The 24,404-nt window shown below is 45.8% G+C and overlaps 1 protein-coding gene across 1 annotated transcript in view; it reads left to right on the top strand.

Moving 5' to 3' along the window:
* LOC147096233 (zinc-binding protein A33-like) overlaps positions 1-23,980 on the top strand; it is a 41,877-nt gene extending 17,897 nt beyond the window's left edge. Inside the window, exon 6 of the mRNA XM_085975087.1 lies at positions 20,235-23,980. Within this exon, the coding sequence (XP_085831213.1) occupies positions 20,235-20,767 (533 nt within the window). The 3' untranslated portion in view covers positions 20,768-23,980. The remainder of the gene's footprint in view (positions 1-20,234) is intronic.
* Positions 23,981-24,404: the final 424 nt, after the last annotated feature.

Consider the following 24,404-nt stretch of genomic DNA (forward strand, 5'->3'; position numbering starts at 1 on the left):
CACGAGATTACTGGTACAGACAGATCACACAGTGACCGTGAGATTACTAGTAAAGAAAGATCACACAGTGACCGTGAGTTTACTGGTACAGTCCGATCAAACAGTGAATGTGAGATTACTGGTACAGACAGATCATACAGAGGCCGTGGGATTACTGGTACAGACAGATCATACAGTGACCGTGAGCTTACTGGTACAGACAGATCATACAGTGACCGTGAGATTACTGGTACAGACAGATCATACAGTGACCGTGAGATTACTGGTACAGACAGATCATACAGTGACCGTGAGATTACTGATACAGACAGATCATACAGTGACCGAGAGATTTCTGGTACAGACAGATCATAATGTTACCATGAGATATCTGGTACAGACAGATCTTACAGTGACTGTGGGATTACTGGTACAGTCAGGTCATAATGTTACCGTGAGATTACTGGTAGAGACAGATCATACAGTGACTGTGGGATTACTGGTATAGACAGATCATACACTGACCATGAGATTACTTGTACAGACAGATCATACAGTGACCATGGGATTACTGGTATAGACAGATCTTACAGTGACTGTGGGATTATTGGTACAGTTAGGTCATAATGTTACCGTGAGATTACTGGTAGATACAGATCAAACAGTGACCGTGAAATTACTGGCACAGACCGATCATACAGTGACCATGAGTTTTCTGGTACAGTCCGATCAAACCGTGAATGTGAGATTACTGGTACAGACATATCGCACAGTGACCATGAGATTACTGGTACAGTCCGATCAAACAGTTAATGTGAGATGACTGGTACAGACAGATCATACAGTGACTGTGAGATTTCTGGTACAGACAGATCATACAGTGACCATGGGTTACTGGTACAGACAGATCATACAGTGACCATGAGATTACTGGTACAGACAGATCATACAGTGACCGTGAGATTTCTGGTACAGACAGATCATACAGAGATCGTGAGATTTCTGGTACAGACAGATCATACAGTGACTGTGAGATTACTGGTACAGACAGATCATACAGTGACCATGTGATTAGTGGTACAGACAGATCATACAGTGACTGTGAGATTACTGGTAGTGACAGATCATACAATGACCGTGAGATTACTGGTACAGACAGATCATACAGTGGCCCTGAGAATCCTGGTACAGACAGATCATACATTGACGATGAGATTACTGGTACAGACCGATCATACAGTGACCATGAGATTACTGGTACAGTCCGATCAAACAGTGAATGTGAGATGACTGGTACAGACAGATCATACAGTGATCGTGAGCTTACTGGTACAGACAGATCATGCAGTGACCATGGGATTACTGGTACTGGCAGGTCATACAGTGACCATGGGATTACTGTTACAGACAGATCATAGCATGACCGTGAGATTACTGGTAAAGAAAGATCACACAGTGACCATGAGATTACTGGTACAGACAGATCATAGCATGACCGTGAGATTACTGGTAAAGAAAGATCACACAGTGACCATGAGATTACTGGTACAGACAGATCATAGCATGACCGTGAGATTACTGGTAAAGAAAGATCACACAGTGACCATGAGATTACTGGTACAGACAGATCATAGCATGACCATGGGATTACTGGTACAGACAGATCATACAGTGACCGGGAGATTACTGGTACAGACAGATCACACAGTGACCGTGAGATTACTGGTACAGACAGATCATACAGTGACCGGGAGATTACTGGTACAGACTGATCGTACAGTGACCGTGAGATTACTGGTACAGACAGATCATACAGTGATCATGAGATTACTGGTACAGACAGATCATACAGTGACCATGAGATTACTGGTACAGACAGATCATAGCGTGACCATGAGATTACTGGTACAGACAGATCATACAGTGACCGTGAGATTACTGGTACAGACAGATCATACAGTGACCATGAGATTACTGGTACAGACAGATCATACAGTGACCGTGAGATTACTGGTACAGACAGATCATACAGTGACCGGGACATTACTGGTACAGACAGACCATGCAGTGACCGTGAGATTACTGGTACAGACAGGTCATAGCATGACCGTGAGATTACTGGTACAGACAGATCATACAGTGACCGTGAAATTACTGGTACAGAGAGATCATAGCATGACCATGAGATTACTGGTACAGACAGATCATACAGTGACTGTGAGATTACTGGTACAGACAGATCATACAGTGACCCTGAGATTACTGGTACAGACAGATCATACAGTGACTGTGAGATTACTGGTACAGACAGATCATACAGTGATCGGGAGATTACTGGTACAGACTGATCATACAGTGACCATGAGATTACCGGTACAGTCCGATCACACAGTGACCGTGAGATTACTGGTACAGACAGATCATACAGTGACCGCGAGATTACTGGTATAGACAGACCATGCAGTGACCGTGAGATTACTGGTACAGACAGGTCATAGCATGACCATGAGATTACTGGTAAAGAAAGAAAAGACAGTGACCATGAGATTACTGGTACAGTCCGATCACACAGTGAATGTGAGATTACTGCTACAGACAGATCATACAGTGACCGTGAGATTACTGGTACAGACAGATCATAGCATGACCATGGGATTACTGGTACAGACAGATCATACAGTGACCGTGAGATTACTGGTACAGACAAATCATAGAGTGACAATGTGATTACTGTTACAGACAGATCATACAGTGACCGTGAGATTACTGGTATAGGCAGATCATACATTGACCATGAGATTACTGGTACAGACAGATCTTGCAGTGACTGTGGGATTACTGGTACAGTCAGGTCATAATGTTACCGTGAGATTACTGGTAGATACAGATCATACAGTGACTGTGGGATTACTGGTAAAGAAAGAACAGACAGTGACCATGAGATTACTGGTACAGTCCGATCATACAGTGAATGTGAGATTACTGCTACAGACAGATCATACAGTGACCGTGAGATTACTGGTACAGATAGATCATACAATGACCATGAGATTTCTGGTACAGACAGATCATAATGTTACCATGAGATTTCTGGTACAGACAGATCTTAGTGACTGTGGGATTACTGGTAAAGTCAGGTCATAATGTTACCGTGAGATTACTGGTAGAGACAGATCATACAGTGACTGTGGGATTACTGATATAGACAGATCATACAGTGGCCCTGAGAATCCTGGTACAGACAGATCATACAGTGACCGTGATATTACTGGTACAGACCGATCATACAGTGACCATGAGATTACTGGTACAGGCCGATCAATCAGTGAATGTGAGATTACTGGTACAGACAGATCACACAGTGACCATGAGATTACTGGTACAGACAGATCATACAGTGACCGTGATATTACTGGTACAGGCCGATCAAACAGTGAATGTGAGATGACTGGTACAGACAGATCATACAGTGACCTTGAGATTTCTGGTACAGACAGATCATACAGTGACCATGGGATTACTGGTACAGACAGATCATAGCGTGACCATGAGATTACTGGTACAGACAGATCATTCAGTGACCGGGAGATTACTGGTACAGACAGATCATACAGAGACCGTGAGATTTCTGGTACAGACAGATCATACAGTGACCATGAGATTAGTGGTACAGACAAATGATACAGTAACCCTGAGATTACTGGTAGAGACAGATCATACAGTTATGGTGATGTTACTGGCACAGACAGATCATGCAGTGACCATGGGATTACTGGTACAGGCAGATCATACATTGAACGTGAGATTACTGGGACAGACAGATCATACAGTGAACGTGAGATTACTGGGACAGACAGATCATACATTGAACGTGAGTTTACTGGTTACTGACAGATCATACAATGACCATGGGATTACTGGTACAGACAAATCATACAGTGACCATGAGATTACTGGGACAGACAGATCATACAGTGACTGTGAGATTACTGATACACACAGATCATAGCGTGACCATGAGATTACTGGTACAGACAGATCATACAGTGACTGTGAGATTACTGGTACGGACTGACCATGCCATGACCGTGAGATTACTGGTACAGACAGATCATACAGTGACCATGAGATTACTGGTACGGACACATCATACAGTGACTGTGAGATTACTGGTACAGACAGATCATACAGCAAGACCTGCTTTTTACAAGGTAAGTGGTGAATTAATTAAAATAAAACATTTTTTTCCACAGGTTTATTATTTTTAAATACTTTAAAGAAAGGTACGTTTATTTTTAGCCCCGTTAGGAAATATTATTTTTTTCAAAAATGTAAATTATTGTTTAAACGTTATTTCATGTAATTTATAGTTTATTTAAAAATGTGATTTAAAAAAAATTTATTTGAAGATTTAGTGATGTTTTGGGGCTCATAGAATTTATAAGTTTGACAGCCCTTCCTGTCAAACGTAAGAATGAAGCATTCCCTGCTCCGATTGGCTCTACCTGGCCCACGTGATCCCAGGGGACGCATTGAACTAACTGCGCCCCTGGGATACGCAAGCACTGCTCGCCAGCAGTTGGAGGAGGCCCAGGATCGGAATTCCACAGGGGCCCATAGCTCAACGGCCGGCGCGCAAGGTAAGTGCAGGTCGGGGGCTTACACACGCGGGAAGCCCCCGACCTGTATTTCTGGGCCAATATTATAGCACAGATAGAGGATTGGCTAACTAACAGAAAACAGACAGTCGAGATAAATGGGTCATTTTCAGGTTGGCAAACTGTAACTAGTGGGGTGCCGCAGGGATCAGTGCTGGGGCCTCAACTATTTACAATCTATACTAATGACTTGGATGAAGGGACTGAGTGTAATTTAGCCAGATGTGCTGATGGTACAGAGATAGATGGGAACACAAATTGTGTGGAGGATGCAAAGAATCTCCAAAGGGATATAGATAGGCTAAGTAAGTGGGCAAAAATCTGGCAGATGGAGTATAATGTGGGAAAATGCGAGTATATTCAAGCAGAAGTTACAGTGTACAATTGAGACTTATATTACCACTCATACTCTGGGTTCAAGCTGCAACTGTGAGTAAGCTGCACCCTGTGTCTCTTGTCTCTCATCTCTTCTCGTCTCCCAGGGGTCTCCTTGATTCATCCTGAAATCTTCTACTGTGTCTCTGAAATCTCCTGCTCCTGGACTCTCCTGCTCCTGGACTCTCCTGCTCCTGGACTCTCCTGCTCCTGGAATCTTCTATAATTTGTGGCTGTTAAGACCTTCTTCTTATAACCTTACTCTCATTCAAAACCTATGGGGTCCTCCTGAACCAATGACTGACTGACACCCAAACCCAAAATCCAGTCATAAAGATGCCACGTTGGTAGTACCCTGGCTTACTCAGGCTTTTGGTCTGATGACACTCTTACATCATCTGTTTTTGACCATCAAGTCCCATTTTTTAATTTGTTTATGAGATGTGGGCATCGCTGGCAAGGCCAACATTTAATGCCCATCGATAATGGTCTTTGAGAAGATGGTGGTGAGCTGCCTTTTGAACTGTTGCAGTCCGTGTGGTGAAGGTACTCTCACATTGCTATTCGGTAGGGAGTTCCAGGATTTTGACCCAGTGACGATGAAGAAACGACAATATACTTCCAAGTCAGGATGGTGTGTGACATGGGTGGTAACTTGGAGGTGGTGGTGTTCCCATGCTCCTGCTGCCCTTGTCCTTCTACGTGGTAGAGATCGCGAGTTTGGGAGGTGCTGCTGAAGAAGCCTTGGCGAGTTGCTGCCATGCATTTTGCAATGGCACACACTGCAGCCACGGTACGCCAGTGGTGGAGGGAGTGAATGTTTAAGGTGGTGGATGGGGTACCAATCAAGTGGGCTGCTTTGTCCTCGAAGGTGTCGAGCTTCTTGAGTGTTGGAGCTGCACTCAACCAGGCAAGTGGAGAGTATTTCATCACACATCTGACTTGTGCTTTGTAGATGGTGTAATGGCTTTGGGCAGTCAGGAGCCTCTGACTCACTCTTGTTGCCATAGTATTTATGTGGCTGGTCCAGTTATGATTCTGGTCAACGGTGGCAGTCTGGATATTGATGCTGTGAGGATTCCGCGATGGTAATAATGTTGAATATCAAGGGGCGGTGATTAGACTCTCACTTGTTGGAGATAGTCATTGTCTGGCACTTGTGTGGCGCGAATGTTACCTGCAACTTACCAGCCAAGCCTGAATGTCGTCCAGGTCATGCTGCATGCGGGCATGGACTGATTCATTTCCTGAGGAGTTGCGATTGGCACTGAATACTGTGCATCATCGCTGTGAATATCAGCGAACATCCGATTTCTGACCTTATGATGGAGGGAAGGTCATTGATGAAGGAGCTGCAGATGCCCTGATGATATCCTGGGTCTGTGATGATTGACTTCCAACACCCTCAACCATCTTCCTTTGTGCTAGTTATGACTCCAGCCCGTGGAGAGTTTGCCCCCTGATTCCCATTGACTTCAGTTTTACTAGGCCTCCTTGATGCCACACTCGGTCAAATGCTGCCTTGATGTCTAGGGCAGTCACTCTCACCTCACCTCTGTAATTCAGCTCCTTTGTCCTTCTTTGGACTAAGGCTGTAATGAGGTCTGGAGCCAACTGGTCCTGGCAGAACCCAAATTGGGCATTAGTAAGCAGAGTATTGGAGTGTAAGTTTTTTTTATTCATTTATGGGATGTGGGCGCCACTGACACGGCCAGCATTTATTGCCCATCCCTAATTGCCATCGAGAAGGTGATGATGAGCCATTTTCTTGAACCGCTGCAGTCCATGTGTTGAAGGTACTCACACAGTGCTGTTAGGTAGGCGGTTCCAGCATTATGAAGGACCGGCGATATACTTCTAAGTCAGGATGGTATGTGACTTGGAGGGGAACTTGGAGGTGGCGGTGTTCCCATGTGTGTTGATTTCTTTGTGGGTTCAATGACGACACATTCATGAAAGAGAATGTCTTTTAATCTAAAGTTTGTTCAACTCAGTTAACAGCATTACAGGAGACACCATCTTAGAGATCCATCTAAAACGAAACTAAAACTAAACTCTCTCTCTCTCTCTCACATGCCCTCTGCTGGTAAGGCATAAATAATCAAACAGGCAAATATGCTGGTAAGGCATCATAATCAAACAGGCAAATACCATCACTATTTGCTGATATCATTACATCTCCCTTTCTTAAAACAAAAGTATTTTACTTTTATCTAACAACATGTTTTCTTTGTATTACTCTGCATTTTAACTGTAACCTTTAATGAACTTACATTATCATTATCAATGTTTTTTAACATTATTTTGTGTGTTCACATGAAATATGTAAATACACTAGAACTTGAAGAGAGAATAAAATAACATTACTTCCTTCTATAACAAGAGTCCTTAAACTTGCTCAATGAGTCTCTCAGGAGGCTTCACGCGTCTTGAGGATTTTCTGATTGATTGTCCTTGAATCTGAGTTGTTGCCTCAGATGAAGGGTTCTCAGCTGTGTGATCAGGTTGTTCAACAGTATCAGTCTTTTGACCTGCTGTGTGATCAGGTTGTTCAACAGTATTGGTCTTTTGACCTGCTGTGGCTGGTCCCATGAGAAGATCCCGACGATTTCTTCGCAGAACAGCACCCTCATCTGTCTGAATGGTGTATGATCTTGGTTGGACTTCACTCAGGACAGTTCCCTTCTGAGTCCATATGTTTGTTTTGTCTTTGAACCTTACTTGGTCACCAGTGTGGAGTTCAGGTAGGTTTTGTGTTCCTCTGTCATAGTAGTACTTTTGCTTTTCTTTCTGTTGTTCTTTGAACTTCCTCACTTTCTCCCCCTCTTTTGTTTTCAGGAGGTTCTCCGGGATGGGTAGGTTTGACCTTAGCAGACGTCCCATAAGGAGTTGGGCTGGTGACATACCACACTCGAGCGGCGTTGTGCGGTATACAAGCATGCTCTGGTAGAAGTCAGTTCCACTGTCTTTTGCCTTGTACATCAGTCTTTTCACTGTCTGGACCGATTTTTCCACTAGTCCATTGGACTGTGGAAAGTGAGGACTTGATGTTGTGTGGACAAAGCCCCACTCTTTGGCAAAGTGTCGGAAACTTGCATTGTAAAACTGGGGTCCGTTGTCTGTGAAGACCTCGCTTGCCACACCATGTCTGGAGAATATGGCTTTCATACATGTTATCACAGCATCTGCAGTGGTGGTGTACAGTCTACGAACCTCTGGATACAGGGAGTAATAGTCTGTGACTACAAGATAGTCCTTCCCTTGACATACAAATAGGTCAGCGCCTACCTTCTGGTAAGGTCTGTCTGGCGCTGGGTGTGGCTTTAGTGGTTCTACCGGATTGCTTGCTCGATATTTCAGGCATATTGTGCAGTTTGACACCTCATTTGTCACATCTTGGTTGATTCGTGGCCAGTACATCACCTCTCGTGCTCTTTTCTTACACTTTTCGATTCCCAGATGTCCTCCATGGATCCTTTTTAGCATCTCTTTTCTCAGACTCTTTGGGATAACTATTTTACTTCCTTTGTGGATGATGTCTTCAACCACTGATAGTTCCGCCCTGCAGTTCCAGTACTCTGCCATGTCAGGTGAGCAGTCTTGCTTCATGTTGGGCCATCCATCCAAGATGCTTTTCCTCAGTCGTCTCATTGTTTCATCTTTGTTTGTCTCAGTCTTTATGAGCTCCATTTTTGCATCTGCTATGGGCAGTGCACTTGTGATCATGTCCATGTAGGCGTTCACTTTTTCATCCATTTTGGTGTTTGCGGGCTCTCCTGGGTCAACAGCTCTGGACAACGTGTCTGCTGTATACATCAGCTTACCCGGTGTGTACGCAACATTCAGTGTATAGCGTTGCAGCCTGATCATCATTCTTTGTATTCTAAGCGGACAGCTATTTAGTGGCTTTTGGAACAATGCAATCAAGGGCTTATGGTCAGTCTCTACACTGATTGCTTGTCCTGACACAAACTGGTGAAATCTTTCACAGGCGTATGTGATGCTGAGCAGCTCCTTTTCTATTTGAGCATATCGCGTCTCCGCGTCTGTCATTGAGCGCGATGCATATGCAATAGGTTGCCAGTAGTCATATTGTTGCAGAAGAACGGCACCGAGCCCACTCTGTGATGCATCTGATGATATCTTGATGGGTCTCGCTGGGTGATAAAACCTCAGAACTGGTTCCTCTGTGAGCAGTTTCTTTAGATCGCTCCATGACTTCTCATGCTCATGATTCCATTCCCATACTATGTTCTTTTCAGTTAGTCGTCTCAGTGGCGCCATCTTTTCTGAGAGGTTGGATATGAATTTACCCATGTAGTTGATCATTCCATTAAACCTCTGCACGTCCTTTTTGCATTGTGGCTTTGGCATATTCTCAATGGCGAACACCTTTCTGGGATCTGGTCTGATGCCCTCACTGCTAAGGGTATCTCCCACGAATGTCAGTTCTGTCACCCCGAGCTGGCATTTCTCTCTATTCAGCTTCAGGTTTGTTCTCCTTGTTGCTTCCAGCACTTTTTTCAGTCTCTCGTCATGCTCAGTTCGCGTGGTTCCCCATACTATGATGTCAGCCATTGATGTATCAACTCCCTCCAGGTGCTCATAGATCATATGGATAGTTTTGTGATACACTTCAGGAGCTGAGGCAATGCCAAATGGTAACCTTAGGAATCTGTATCTGCCAAATGGACTGTTGAACGTGCACAGTCTTGAACTTGCCTCGTCCAGTTTCATCTGCCAAAATCCTGATGATGCATCAAACTTGCTGAAATACTTTGCATTTGCAAACTGTGCCATGATTTCCTCACGTGTAGGAAGCTTGAAGTGCTCTCTCTTTATTGCTCTGTTTAGATCTCTTGGATCCAGGCAAATTGTGAGCTTTCCATTCTTTTTGTCCACAATTACGAGGGAACTCACCCACTCAGTTGGCTCATCTATCTTCTGAATCACGTTCAGGCTTTCCATCCTGTCCAACTCTGCCTTCAGTTGCTTTTGAAGAGCAAATGGAACTTTTCTGCATGGATGTATGACCGTTGGCATACTTTTATCTACTCTGATCGTGTGTTCTCCTGGAAGGCAGCCTAGACCCTTAAATAGGTCGTTGTACTCTTTCATGAGTTCATCATAGACTGTCTCTCCTTCGCTTTCCACAACGAGGACTCTCTTTACTAGGTTCAGTCTCTCACAGGCTATTAAACCTAGTATGGCCTGCACATCCTTTGGCACCACGATTAATGCTAGCGTGTGCTCTCTGTCCTTGTGTGTCACTTTGACAATGCATCTTCCTTTCACTGGTATATCAGTACCTGAGTATCCTGTCACTTTCACTTTTATTCCATGTATCTTTGGTCTGGGTCTAATTTTCTTAAAATCAGTCTCTGATATCACGTTGACTTGTGCTCCAGTATCCAATTTAAATGGAATGTGTATGTCATTCACTTTTAGTGTCAACATCCAGTCTCTTTTTTATTTTTTGTTTTCAGACACAACATCCACATAGAATTCCTCTATCTCGCTTTCATCTACTGCATGGACCTTGCTTTGTTGCGCTTGGTTCTTACAGCAACGGGCATAATGGTTGTTTTTGTAGCAACTATTGCATGTTTTACCATATGCTGGACACTTTTTTGGTGGATGCTGTGTACCGCATCGACTACATGACTTTCGATTGTCCCTTTCATTTTTGTTCGCTGGCCACGCCTCTTTTTTCACATTGGCGCTCTTTTTGTTAAATGGTTTGTGTCCGTTCATTCTCACTGCATCCACGTTGCAGCTACTGTCACTGAACAGCTCTTTTGCCTGCGACTTCACAGTCTCTGTAGCCCTACACAGTGCTGTGGCTTTTCCCAGGTCTAGATTTTGCTCTCTTAGCAGTCTTTCCCTTAGACCATTATCTGGAATACCACACACCAGTCTGTCTTTTATCAGCGAGTCTGTCAGTCCCCCAAATTCACACGTTTTGCTTCTGTTTCTCAGTTCAGTCACATACTGATCAATAGTCTCACCCATTTTCTGTACACATGTGAAAAATCTGTGCCTCTCAAACGTCACGTTATGTTTAGGTATGCAGTAGGCCTCAAACTGTTCCATTATTTTATCCAGCTTCATTTTGTCTCCATCAGCAGCGAATGTGAAGTTATTATACACCTCCAGTGCTTCATCACCCACGACATGTAAGAACACTGACGCTTTCATTTTATCACTTTTCTCGTCGGCTCCGATTGCCGCTATATACAACTCCAAACGTTGTTTGAACCTCCATTAATTTTCAGCCACATTACCTGTCAACTGAAGCTTCGCCGGTGGGTGTAAACCTTCCATTTTTCACTTCGTTAGCTATTCTTCAAAGGTAAGTAACGATGTTCTCTTTTGGCTTGCTAATATGTGGAGAGCTGATTTCACTTTAGATTTTTCCTCTTCATCTCTTTCAATCACTTCTGACACCATGTATTGATTTCTTTGTGGGTTCAATGATGACACATTCATGAAAGAGAATGTCTTTTAATCTAAAGTTTGTTCAACTCAGTTAACAGCATTACAGGCGACACCATCTTAGAGATCCATCTAAAACGAAACTAAAACTAAACTCTCTCTCTCACATGCCCTCTGCTGGTAAGGCATAAATAATCAAACAGGCAAATATGCTGGTAAGGCATGATAATCAAACAGGCAAATACCATCACTATTTGCTGATATCATTACACCATGTGCCTGCTGCCCTGGTCCTTCTAGGTGGAAGAGGCTGCGGGTTTGGGAGGTGCTGCCAATGAAGCCTTGGCGAGTTGCTTTACTTCATCTTGTAGATGGAACACACTGCAGCCATGGTACGGCGGTGGTGGAGAGAGTGAATATTTAAGCTGATGGATGGGGAGCCAATCAAGCGGGCTGCTTTGTCCTGGCTGGTGTCGAGCTTCTGAGTGTTATTGGAGCTGCACTCATCCAGGCAAGTGGAGTGTATTCCATCACACTCCTTACTTGTGCCTTGTGGATGGTGGAAAGGCTTTGGGGAGTCAGGAGGTGAGACACTCGCTGCAGAATACCTAGCCTCTGACCTGCTCTTGCTGCCACAGTATTTATGTGGCTGGTCCAGTTAAGTTTCTGGTTAATGGTGACCCCCAGGATGTTGATGGTGGGGGATCGGCGATGGTAATGCCATTGAATGTCATGGGGAGGTGGTTAGACTCTCGCTTGTTGGAGATAGTCATTGCCTGGCACTTCTATGGCGCGAATGTTACCTGCCACTTATCAGCACAAGCCTGAATGTCGTCCAGGTCTTGTTGCATGCGGGCATGGACTACTTCATTATCTGTGGAGTTGGGAATGGCACCGAACGCTGTGCAGTCATCAGCAAACATCCCCATTTCTGACCTTATGTTGGAGGGAAGGTCATTGATGAAGCAGCTGAAAATGGTTGGGCCTAGGACACTGCCGTGAGGAACTCCTGCAGCGATGCCCTGGGGCTGTGATGATTGACCTTCAACCACCACGACCATCTTCCTTTGTGCTAGGTATGACTCCAGCCAGTGGAGCGTTTTCCCCCCGATTCCCATTGACTTCAGTTTTACTAGGGCTCCTTGATGACAGAATCATTCAAATGCTGCCTTGATGTCAAGGGCAGTCACTCTCACCTCACCTCTGGAATTCAGCTCCTTTGTCCATGTTTGGACCAAGGCTGTAATGAGGTCAGGAGCTGAATGGTCTTGGCGGAACCCAAACTGGGCATCAGTGAACAGGTTATTAACGTAGAAACATAGAAGATAGGAGCAGGAGTAGGCCATTCGGCCCCCTCGAGCCCACTCCGCCATTCAGTGAGATCATGGCTGATCATCCAAATTCAGTACCCTGTCCCTGCTTTCTCCCCAAAACCCTTGATCCCTTTAGCCTCAAGAAATATATCCAACTCCTTCTTGAATATATTTAATGAATTGGCTTCAACTGCCTTGTGTGGCAGAGAATTCCACAGGTTCACCATTCTGTGGGTGAAGAAATTCCTCCTCATCTCAGTCCTAAATGGCTTACCACTTATCCTTAGACTGTGACCCCTGGTTCTGGACTCCCCCACCATCGGGAACATCCTTCCTACATCTCGTCTGTCTAGTCCTGTTAGGATTTTATACGTTTCAATGAGATCCCCTCTCATTCTTCTAAACACTAGTGAATATATGCCTAATCGACCCAATCTCTCCTCATATGTCATTCCTGCCATCCCAGGTATCAGTCTGGTGAATCTTCGCTGCACTCTCTCCATGGCAAGAACATTCCTCCTCAGATAAGGCGACCAAAACTGCACACAATACTCAAGGTGTGGTCTCACCAAGGCCCTGTACAACTGCAGCAAGACATCCTTGCTCCTGTACTCGAATCCCCTCGCTATGAAGGCCAACATACCATTTGCCTTCTTAACCGCCTGCTGCACCTGCATGCTTACCTTCAGCGACTGGTGCACAAGGACACCCAGGTCTTGTTGCACTTCACCTTTTCCCAATCTATTGCCATTCAGATAATAATTTGTCTTCCTGTTTTTCCCACTGAAGTGGATAACCTCGCATTTATCCACATTATACCCAATCACCCAACCTGTCCAAATCGTACTGGAGTTTCTCTGCATCCTCCTCACAGCACACATGCCCACCCAGCTTTGTGTCATCTGCAAACTTGGAGATATTACATCTAGTTCCCTTGTCTAGATCATTTATATATATTGTGGATAACTGGGGTCCTAGCACCGATCCCTGCGGTACCCCACTAGTCACTGCCTGCCACTCGGAAAAAGACCCGTTTATTCCAACTCTTTGCTTCCTGTCTGCCAACCTGTTCTCTATCCAAGACAGTACCTTACCCCCAGTCCCATGTGCTTTAACTTTACATGCTAATCTCTTATGCGGGACTTTATCGAAAGTCTTCTGAAAGTCCAAAATACACCACATCCACTGGTTCTCCCTTATCTATTCTACCAGTTACATTCTTAAAAAATTCCAGTAGATTAGTCAAGCATGATTTACCTTTTGTAAATCCATGTTGACTTTGTCCGATCCTGTCACTGTTTTCCAAATGCTCTGCTATTACATCTTTTATAATGGGCTCTAGCATTTCCCCCACTACCGATATCAGGCTTACCGATCTATAATTCCCCGTTTTTTCTCTACCACACTTTTTAAATAGTAGGGTTACATTAGCTATCCTCTAATCCATGGGAACTGTTCCAGAGTCTATAGAATTTTGGAAGATGACCAGCAATGCATCTACTATTTCTAGGGCCACTTCCTTAAATACCCTAGGATGTAGATTATCAGGCCCTGGGGATTTATTGGCCTTCAATCCTATCAATTTCCCCATCAGCATTTCCCTACAAATACTGATTTCATTCAATTCCTCCCTCTCATTAGACCCTATGTTCCCAGGCATCTCTGTGAGGTTATTTGTCTCCCCCTTTGTGAAGACAGAACCAAAGTATGTATTTAATTGGTTTGCCATTTCTTTGTTCCCCATTATAAATTCCCCCGATTCTGACTGCAAGGGACCTATGCTTGACTTCACCAATCTGTTTCTCTTGTTGGTGAGTAAGTGCTGCTTGATAGCACTGTCGATGACACCTTCCATCACTTTGCAGATGATTTAGAGTAGACTGATGGGGCGGTAATTGGCCGGGTTCGATTTGTCCTGCTTTTTGTGGACAGGACATACCTGGGCAGTTTTCCACATTGTTGGATAGACGCCAGTGTTGTAGCTGTACTGGAACAACTTGGCCAGAGGCACGGCTAGTTCTAGAGCACAAGTCTTTAGCACAATAGCCGGGATGTTGTCGGGGCCCATAGCCTTTGCTGTATCCAGTGCACTCAGCCATTTCTTGATATCACGTGGAGTGAATCGAATTGGCTGAAGAATGGCTTCTGTGATGGTGGGGACCTGGGGAATAGTCTGATATGGATCATCCACTCGGCACTTCTGGCTGAAGTTGGTTGCAAACGCATCAGCCTTGTCTTTTGCACTCACGTGCTGGGCTCCACCATCATTGAGGATGGGGATATTCTTGGAACCTCCTCCTTCCGGTAGTGTTTAATGGTGGACCAGCATACACGACTGGATGTGGCAGGACTGCAGAGCTTTGATCTGATCCGTTTATTGTGTGATCACTTAGCCCTGTCTATAGCATGCTGCTTCCGCTTTTTAGCATGCATGTAGTCCTGTGTTGCAGCTTCCCCAGGTTGGCACCTCATTTTCAGGTAGGCCTGGTGCTGCTCCTGGCATGCTGTTCTACACTCATTGTACCAGGGTTGGTCCCCTGGATTGGTGGAAATGGTAGAGTGAGGGATATGTCGGGCCATGAGGTTACAGATTGTGGTGCAATACAATTCTGCTGCTGCTGATGGCCCACAGCGCCTCATGGATGCCCAGTTTTGAGCTGCTAGATCTGCTCTGAATCTATCCCATTTAGCACGGTGGTAGTGCCACACAACACGATGGAGGGTGTTCTCAGTGTGAGGATGGGACTTTGTCTCCACAATGAATGTGAGGTGGTCACTGCTGCCAATGCTGTCATGGACAGATGCATCTGCGACAGGTAGATTGGGGAGGATGAGGTGGAGCAGGTTTTTTCCCTCTTTTTGGTTCACTCACCACCTGTCGAAGGCCCAGACTGGCAGTTATGTCCTTCAGGACTCGGCCAGCTCGGTCAGTAGTGGTGCTACAGAGCCACTCTTGGTGATGGACATTGAAGTCCCCCACCCAGATTACATTCTGTGCCCTTGCTACTCTCAGTGCTTCTTCCAAGTGGTGTTCAACATGGAGGAGAACTGATTCATCAGCTGAGGGAGGGTGGTAGGTGTTAATCAGCAGGAGGTTTCCTTGACCATGTTTTACCTAAAGCTGTGAAATTTCAGGAGATCCGGAGTCAATATTGAGGACACCCAGCCCACTCCTTCTACACTGTATACCACTGTGCCGCCACACCTGGTGGGTCTGTCCTGCCGGTGGGACAGGATCTGCCCAGGGATGGTGATGGAGGAGTTTGGGACAGTGACTGAAAGGTATGATTCTGTGAGTATGAGTATTTCAGGCTGTTGCTTGTCTTGTCTGTGGAACAGCTCTCCCAATATTGGCACAAGTCCCCAGATGTTGGTGAGGAGGACTTTGCAGGGTCGACTGGGACATTGTCATGTCCGTAGCCGGTACCGATGTCAATGCTGGGTGGTTCAAGCGGTTTTATCTGGGGTATTTATGGCAATACTAAAGGAATATGTCTGCACGGGTTGACATACGGCCCTTACTTTTAGCCTTTGTTTTTATAATTCACTGCGGATGTTCTAACATTTCAGCACAATGGTAACTGCACCTGACCTTGGTTCCCAGGCTAACTGCAGTCTATTCGACCGTGGCAATGTCTTTCTCACCCCAGGCTGTCTGGTTACAGCTTCCTCACAGACTTTTAAGCATAAGAAAAAGGGTTACATGTTACACATCATTCAGGTTATCATTGCATACAGTTGATGATTACAAACTTCTACATTTAATCCTTACACACGATTATGGATCTCTTACTGGCGATTATATGATATTATTGTTTATAAGATATTAAAACAAGAATTCAAAAAAAAACAACGAACATGTAATTCATAACAATCTTACAGTCCCTGCCTCGTATCTCAGTCTCTGGAATTACATTAATTCTCTCAGCTTTTCTCACAGACTGACTGTCGCTTTGCTAACAAGGCTTGTTAAAGTCTGCACCTTTAATATTTGGTCAAGCAGGCCCAAGGCCTCTTTCTTCCATTTTAAAATCTAACCGGGTCTACCCAAGGCATATTACACTGGTTTATAAACATGATTATTCAAGAATCGGCGAGCATTGACTAACAGTTACATAATACCAACCTAAACCTACAACTAATAATATTTATTTCATTTCGTCCATGTTAGCTAGTGAGAATCTGAAATGGGGATTTCTCAGGATTCTTACACTGGTACAGACAGATACTCACTGGAGGACTTATCAGCAACAGTTGTAAGCATGTAGCTCTCATCTCCTTACGCTGCTCGAAGCTCGAAGTCCAAGTCCCTCTGAGCTTTTGGGTGTTGTTCCATTTATCGACTCCGCCCATAAAACTGGCCCCGCCGCCAGATCGGGATAATGAGCATGGCGAGTTTCCGCTGATTGTACCCGATTGAGGAAGCTCTTCAAATTGAAACTATTTTTAGGGGCACAGGCACTAGTAGGCACGTTTTAACAGTTTTTAAATATTAAAAAATATTTAACTTACGAAGAAACCGACTAGTGTACAACAGTGAAACTAGTAAATGGTTCAGTACAGTTTTAAATTCATTTTCAGTGATTTGAAAGCAGACTACTCACAGGTGGAGGATTAGACACTCTTAATAAAATGCTTATTTTTTGTCATCATAGAATGATACAGAACAAAAGGAGGCCATTCGGCCCATCTTTGGTAGAGCTATCCTATTAATCCCAGTCCCCTGCTCTTTCCCCACAGCCTTGTGATGTTTTTCCCTTGAACTATTTATCCAATACTCTTTGGAACGTTACTATTGAATCTGCTTCCACCGCCCTTTCAGGCAGCGCGTTCCAGATCACAACAACTCGCTGTGAAAAAATGTTTCCTCATGTCGCCTCTGGTTCTTTGGCCAATCACCTTCAATCTGTGTCCTTTGGTTACCAACCCTTCTGACATTCGAAACAGTTTCTCCTTATTTACTCCATCAAAAGCATTCATGATATTGAACACGTCTGTCAAATCTCCTCTTAACCTTCTCTGCTCTAAGGAGAACAACCCCAGTTTCTCCACATAACTGAAGTCCCTCATCCCTGGTACCATTCTACTAAATTTCTCCTGCACCCTGTCCAAGGCCTTGACATCCTTCCTAAAGTGCGGTGCCCAGAATTGAACACAATCCTGCAGCTGAGGCCTAACCAGTGTTTTATAAAGGTTTAGCATAACCTCCTTGCTTTTGTACTCTATTCCTGTATTAATAAAGCCAAGGATCCCATTTTTTTAACAGCCTTCTCAACTTGTCCTGCCACTTTCAAAGATTTATGTACCTACACCCCCAGGGGTCTCTTTGTTCCTGCACACCTTTAAAATTGTACCATTGAGATCATATTGCCTCTCCTCATTCTTCCTACCAAAATATCACGAAACACTTCTCTGTATTAAATTTTGTCTATCATTTGTCTGACCGTTTCTTCAGTCTGTCTATGTCCTTCTGAAGTCTGTTGCTATCCTCCTCATTATTTACAACATTTACGAGTTTCATATCGTCTGAAAACTTTGAAATGATGCCTTGTATACCCAAGTCCAGGTCATTAATAGATATCAAAAGGAGCAGTGGTCCTAATAAGGACCCAGGGATCACCACTATACTTCCCTCCAGTCTGAAAAACAACCATTCACCACTACTCTCTACTTTCTGCCCTTTAATCCTGTGGGCTTTCATTTTGATAACAAGTCTCTTATGTGGTACCTTGTTTTGAAAGTCTATATACACCACATCCACCTCACTACCTTCATCAACTCTCCCCGTTACTTCACCAAAGAACTCGGTCACGTTAGTCAAACAACATTTGCCTTTAACAAATCCGTGCTGACCTTCATTTACTCGCCCATACTTTCCCAAACGCTGATTAATTTTGTCCCAGATTATTGTCTCTACAACTTTCCCCACCACCGACGTTAGGCTGACTGGCCTGTAGTTGCCAGGTTTAGCCCTCTCCCCTTTTTAAAAGAGCGGGTAACATTTGCAATCCTCCGGTCCTCTGGCACCACCCCCAGATCTAAGGAGCGTTGGAAGATTGTGGCCAGAGCCTCCGCAATTTCCCCCCTTACTTCCCCCAGTAACATAGGATGCATCCCATCCAGACCGGGGACTTTTCTACTTTGAGGAACACACACACACACATCTACCCATATACACCCAGTCCCACAGAGTGACTTTCCTCAGTGAGTAATCTGGTAAGGAGTATGTAATGTGTTCAACCCCCAGGTATTTTAACCCCAGTTTGTGGTGCATTAAACTGGGAACAGTATTTAGTTGTACATTGAGGCTCCAGTTCCAGCTTTTGTTCATTTTAGTATTTATATCCCCACAAAATCCCAGAGTGCGGAGGCGGGTGTAATGTTTGATATTTTCAGAAGCTGTAACCTCCCTCCCTGGAAGTCCCGGTGTTTTCTGCTGTTGTCAGATCCTCGTTTCTTCCCCTCAGGGCGGCTCTTTTCTCAAGTTGAGAAACAAGAAATCAGTCAGAAAGGGGGAGGTCGGTGAGAACACCTCTCCCCGATCCCCGGCCAGTCTCTCCCCCCCGATCCCCAGCCAGTCTCTCCCCCCGATCCCCGGCCAGTCTCTCCCCCCGATCCCCGGCCAGTCTCTTCCCCCCCCGATCCCCGGCCAGTCTCTCCCCCCCCGATCCCCGGCCAGTCTCTCCCCCCCCGATCCCCGGCCAGTCTCTCCCCCCGATCCCCGGCCAGTCTCTCCCCCCGATCCCCGGCCAGTCTCTCCCCCCGATCCCCGGCCAGTCTCTCCCCCCGATCCCCGGCCAGTCTCTCTCCCCCGATCCCCGGCCAGTCTCCCCCACCCCCCCCCGATCCCCGGCCACTCTCTCCCTCCCCCCCCCGATCCCCGGCCAGTCTCTTCCCCCCCCCCGATCCCTGGCCAGTCTCTTCCCCCCCGATCCCCGGCCAGTCTCTTCCCCCCCGATCCACGGCCAGTCTCTTCCCCCCGGCCAGTCTCTCCCCCCGATCCCCGGCAAGTGTCTCCCCCCGACCCCCGGCCAGTCTCTCCCCCCGACCCCCGGCCAGTCTCTCCCCCCGATCCCCGGCCAGTCTCTCCCCCCGATCCCCGGCCAGTCTCTCCCCCCGATCCCCGGCCAGTCTCTCCCCCCGATCCCCGGCCAGTCTCTCCCCCCGATCCCCGGCCAGTCTCTCCCCCCGATCCCCGGCCAGTCTCTCCCCCCGATCCCCGGCCAGTCTCTCCCCCCGATCCCCGGCCAGTCTCTCCCCCCGATCCCCGGCCAGTCTCTCCCCCCGATCCCCGGCCAGTCTCTCCCCCCGATCCCCGGCCAGTCTCTCCCCCCGATCCCCAGCCAGTCTCTCCCCCCGATCCCCGGCCAGTCTCTCCCCCCGATCCCCGGCCAGTCTCTCCACCCCCCCGATCCCCGGCCAGTCTCTCTCTAATCCCGGGTGAATCTCTCTAATTCTCTGCTTTTTCTCCCAGTCTCTGTGACCCTGGATGTGGAAACAGCGAGTCCACGGCTCGAGGTGTCTGAGGATCTGAAGAGTGTGAGACGGACCAAGACCCGGAGGAATCTCCCTGACACCGGGAAGAGGTTTACAGGCAGGTTCTGTGTGCTGGGATCGGAGGGATTCACATCGGGGAGACATTATTGGGAGGTGGAGGTGGCGGGGAATCGGAGCTGGATTCTGGGAGTAGCCGCAGAGTCTGTGGAGAGGAAGAGTCAGTTCACAGTGAGCCCAGAGACTGGAGTCTGGAGCATCGGGCGAGCTGATGATGTGTTTAATGTAATCTCCTCCCCTCAATCCCGTCTCCCCGCCGGTCCGATCCCCGGGAAAGTGGGAGTTTATCTCAGTTATGAGTCCGGGACAGTTTCATTTTACAGCGCGGACACCAAGTCCCATCTCCACACCTTCACTGGGAATAAATTCACGGGGAAACTTTATCCTTTCTTTGATACTTGGGATGTGAACAAGTGGCTGAGAATCTGCTCCGGCTCCGATCCGGGTCTGTAAAAGGGGCGGGGCATCGGGCCGGACCGCATCACCCATGACATCACAGTGATTTGACCCCCGCGCCATTCGGGTCAGGAGCAGAGGTCAGGGGTCAGGAGTTAGAAAATGTAATTTCCAAATTCCACATTGTAAAATCCCAATGAGACTGTAAATACAACCAATACAAATATAAAATGTCAGATGAAGAAAGACTTGCATTTCTATAGCGCCTTTCACGACCACCGGGCTTCCCAAAGCACTTTACAGCCAATGAAGTATTTTTTGGAGTGTAGTCACTGTTGTAATGTGGGAAACACGGCAGCCAATTAGCGCACAGCAAGCTCCCACAGACAGCAATGTGATAATGACCAGATAATCTGTTTTTGTTACGCTAATTGAGGGATAATTTTGACCAAGACACGGGGATAACTCCCTTGCTCTTCTTCGAAATAGTGACTTGGGATCTTTTACATCCATCTGAGAGAACAGACCGGGACTCGGTTTAAGGTCTCATCCAAAAGGCAGCACCTCTGACAGTGCGGCACTCGCTCTACTACAATAGAGTGTCAGCTGAGATTTTTGTACTGAAGCGGGACTTGAACCCATAACCTTCTGACAAAGAGGTGAATGTACTAACCACTGAGCCACTGGCTGACACTGTAATAAAAACAAAGATTAAAATACAAAGTAAAACCGACAGCAACTCCATCCCAGCCCTTTCTCGTCACTGCCCCATTCTGTTGTATTTAACAGCAGGTAAAAGTTGTGCTCTGAAAATGAGGACATTCCTCACTTAAACAGCACCATTAGTGATGAGAAATACACGAACTATCTCTCTTCAAGAAGATGGGGAGTTTGCAAATCTTCAGTTTAAAGGGCTGAATGTTCACTTTTACTGCCGTAAAACGGGCGGCCGATCCGCTAACGCTTGTTGTGGTAAAAGTGAAAATTCACCCCAGAGTGTTTGACGTTCCCCTGCAGTTGATTGTAGTGCCACTTTCAGCCAGGAGATGGTGATGGCGAGCTGTACAAAGCGCTGTAAAGTTTTACAGTGCAGTATCACCACCTGCTGGTGGAAACCGGTACTGAGGGAATATCAAAAACAGCAAATGCTGAAACACTCGGCTGATCAGACAATTCAGGCAGGACCTTCCTTCAGAACTGAAAGATAATAGGATCAGAAAAAAGGGAAAACAAACATGAGCCAGAACTTCCCACTTCCGTGCCCCTGACACACGCCGAGTCGGGAAAATCCGCATTCCCGGTCTATCCAATGTTCAAAAAAGCACAGGTTGGGATTGTGGAATTTTCCAATATGGGCTCTTGCTGTGTGTCAGGAGAGCGGAATTCCAAAATCTGGGCCTGTATTCCGAGTACCGAGAGGAGATTAATCAGTTAAAAAGTCTCTGAAGTGGGTGCTGAAGACATGGAATTTATTTCCAGAGGTTGCCTGGGAGATACTTTGGTCAAAAGTGAATGGAAACTAGTTACTGGATTATCTGAGGCAGTGCCCTAGGTATGTGACAGACCGTTACTTCACCCCTTGGTCCTGGATTTGAATCAAACAACAACAATACATTGCATTTATATAGCACCTTAAACATAGTAAAATGACCCAAGGCGTTTCAAACGAACGTTATCAAACCAAATTTGACACTGAGTCACATAAGGAGCTTGGTCAAAGAGGTAGGTTTAATGGAGTTTATTAAAGGAGGAGCGAGAGGTAGAGAGGCGGAGAGGTTTAAGAAGGAAATTCCAGAGTTTTAGGCCAAGGCTGCTGAAGACACGGCCGCCAATGGTGGAGCGATGAAAACCGGGGATGCGCAAGAGGCCAGAACTGGAGGAGCACAGAGATCTCGGAGGGTTGTAGGACTGCAGGAGGTTAGGGAGAAAGGGAGGGGCGAGGCCTTGGAGGGATTTGAAAACAAGGACAATAATTTTAATATCGAGGCAATGCCGGACCGGGAGTCAATGTAGGTGAGTGAGCACAGGGGCGAAGGGTGAACCGGATCTGCCGACTACACGGTGCAGCTGTGCCCAGGCTCCTTAGTGCCAGGGTCTGGGAGCCCACTCGGTGTAACTATAAAACCCAGTAGAGTCTGAATGTTGTGGGTTCAAGACCCTCGCCTTGCTGAGTACATAACATGAGCTGACACTCCAGTGCAGTAATGAAGGAATCAGAAGGAAAGAGCTTGCATTCATATAGGTCCTGCACAACTGCAAGACATCCCAAAACACGTCACAGCCAATAAATTATTTTTGAAGTGCAGTCACTGTTATTTAGATGTACCATCTTTAGGTTGAGGTGTTAGAGGCCCTGTCTACCTGTTCAACTGGATGTTAAAGATCACGAGACATTATTCAAATAAGGGCAGGCAGTTTACCCATGTCCTGGCCAACATTCCTTCTGCAATCAGTTGAGGGATCAGGAGGAGTTGGGCAATGGAACATGCACTTATTTACTGTACGTCGACCTTTCCCTTTCATCATTGTAAAGACCTCTATCAGGTATCCGTAGGAGTGTGTGATTTAGTAAATATTAAGATTTTATAACCATTTTAATATTACTATAATATGTGAAATTGTATGTTAAATACCTAAAAAACCTGTATAAAATGGTGAATGGCTGAGAGCAAAGCAGGATGGGAAATTATGCCAACCTGACTAAAAACCTCTGTTTTAAATGACTGAAGTAATGGAATGTGGTGCTGAATAAACACGGAGACTGTCAGAGACATAGAATTCGCTAATGTTATGGAAAAGTGATAAGAGCTAGAGATAAGAGATAGGAGTTGGAGACATCCTTCATTTTAGAAACTGCAGAATAGTCAAACTGTTTAGAAAACACCTCAAGGATATTCTGTATAATGAAATTCTTAGATAAGGTTATTTTGTTATGCACAGAAAGAGTCTTGAGTGATTAATGAGGTTATAAAATGATTGGCAAGGAGAGGAGGGACATTTACTAGGTGTAAGAGAGCTAATTACTGCCAGGTAGGTAAAATGGGAGAAGAAGGGTATAAAAATGCAGATATTGAACACTGAAAGCAGCATGAAGCCACAGGAGGAAGAAGAAGCTTCAGTCAACAGAACACAGCAAGAGAATAAAGAGACACAGTCACTCGGAGCAATGCCGGGGTTCGATGAACAGACTGCGACTATCTTCTTGTTCAGTGTTACTTCTTTGTACAGGATGTTTAATGATTAATAAACCTGTTTTACTGATACACAATATACCTGGACCCAGAGTGGTTTGTGCAGTCACGGACAAATTATTCTAAATAGCTTTTAAAAGCTACATCACCTCTCAGTCTTCTCTTATCTAGAGAAAAGAGCCCCAGCCTGGGTGCTCTCCAGTGACTCCTCCTGCTGGACGTGGCCATCAGGTGAGGACACAACTGAGCTCAGCCCTGCTGTTCCCGAGACTGGAGTTAGTGCCTTCAGGAAAAGAAGCGAGGAAATTGAGGTTTGAGGGACTTCTACAAAGAAAGCCACATTATAAAAAGGCGATTGGCTGTGCTGGTGCTCAGCTCACTGTGCCACAGTGCTCGCTGCACTCCACACATGGTGATCTCCCAGTCTGAGCTGTGCTGCCCTATAAGCTGGAGGGAAATCTCTTTTACAGTCCTCAGTGCATTGAGAAATATTGTGGTTTCCA

Source organism: Somniosus microcephalus, unplaced genomic scaffold, assembly GCF_052327205.1.
Source record: "Somniosus microcephalus isolate GS21.2 unplaced genomic scaffold, FLI_Smic_1.0 unresolved_chr1, whole genome shotgun sequence".
NCBI lineage: Eukaryota > Metazoa > Chordata > Chondrichthyes > Squaliformes > Somniosidae > Somniosus > Somniosus microcephalus.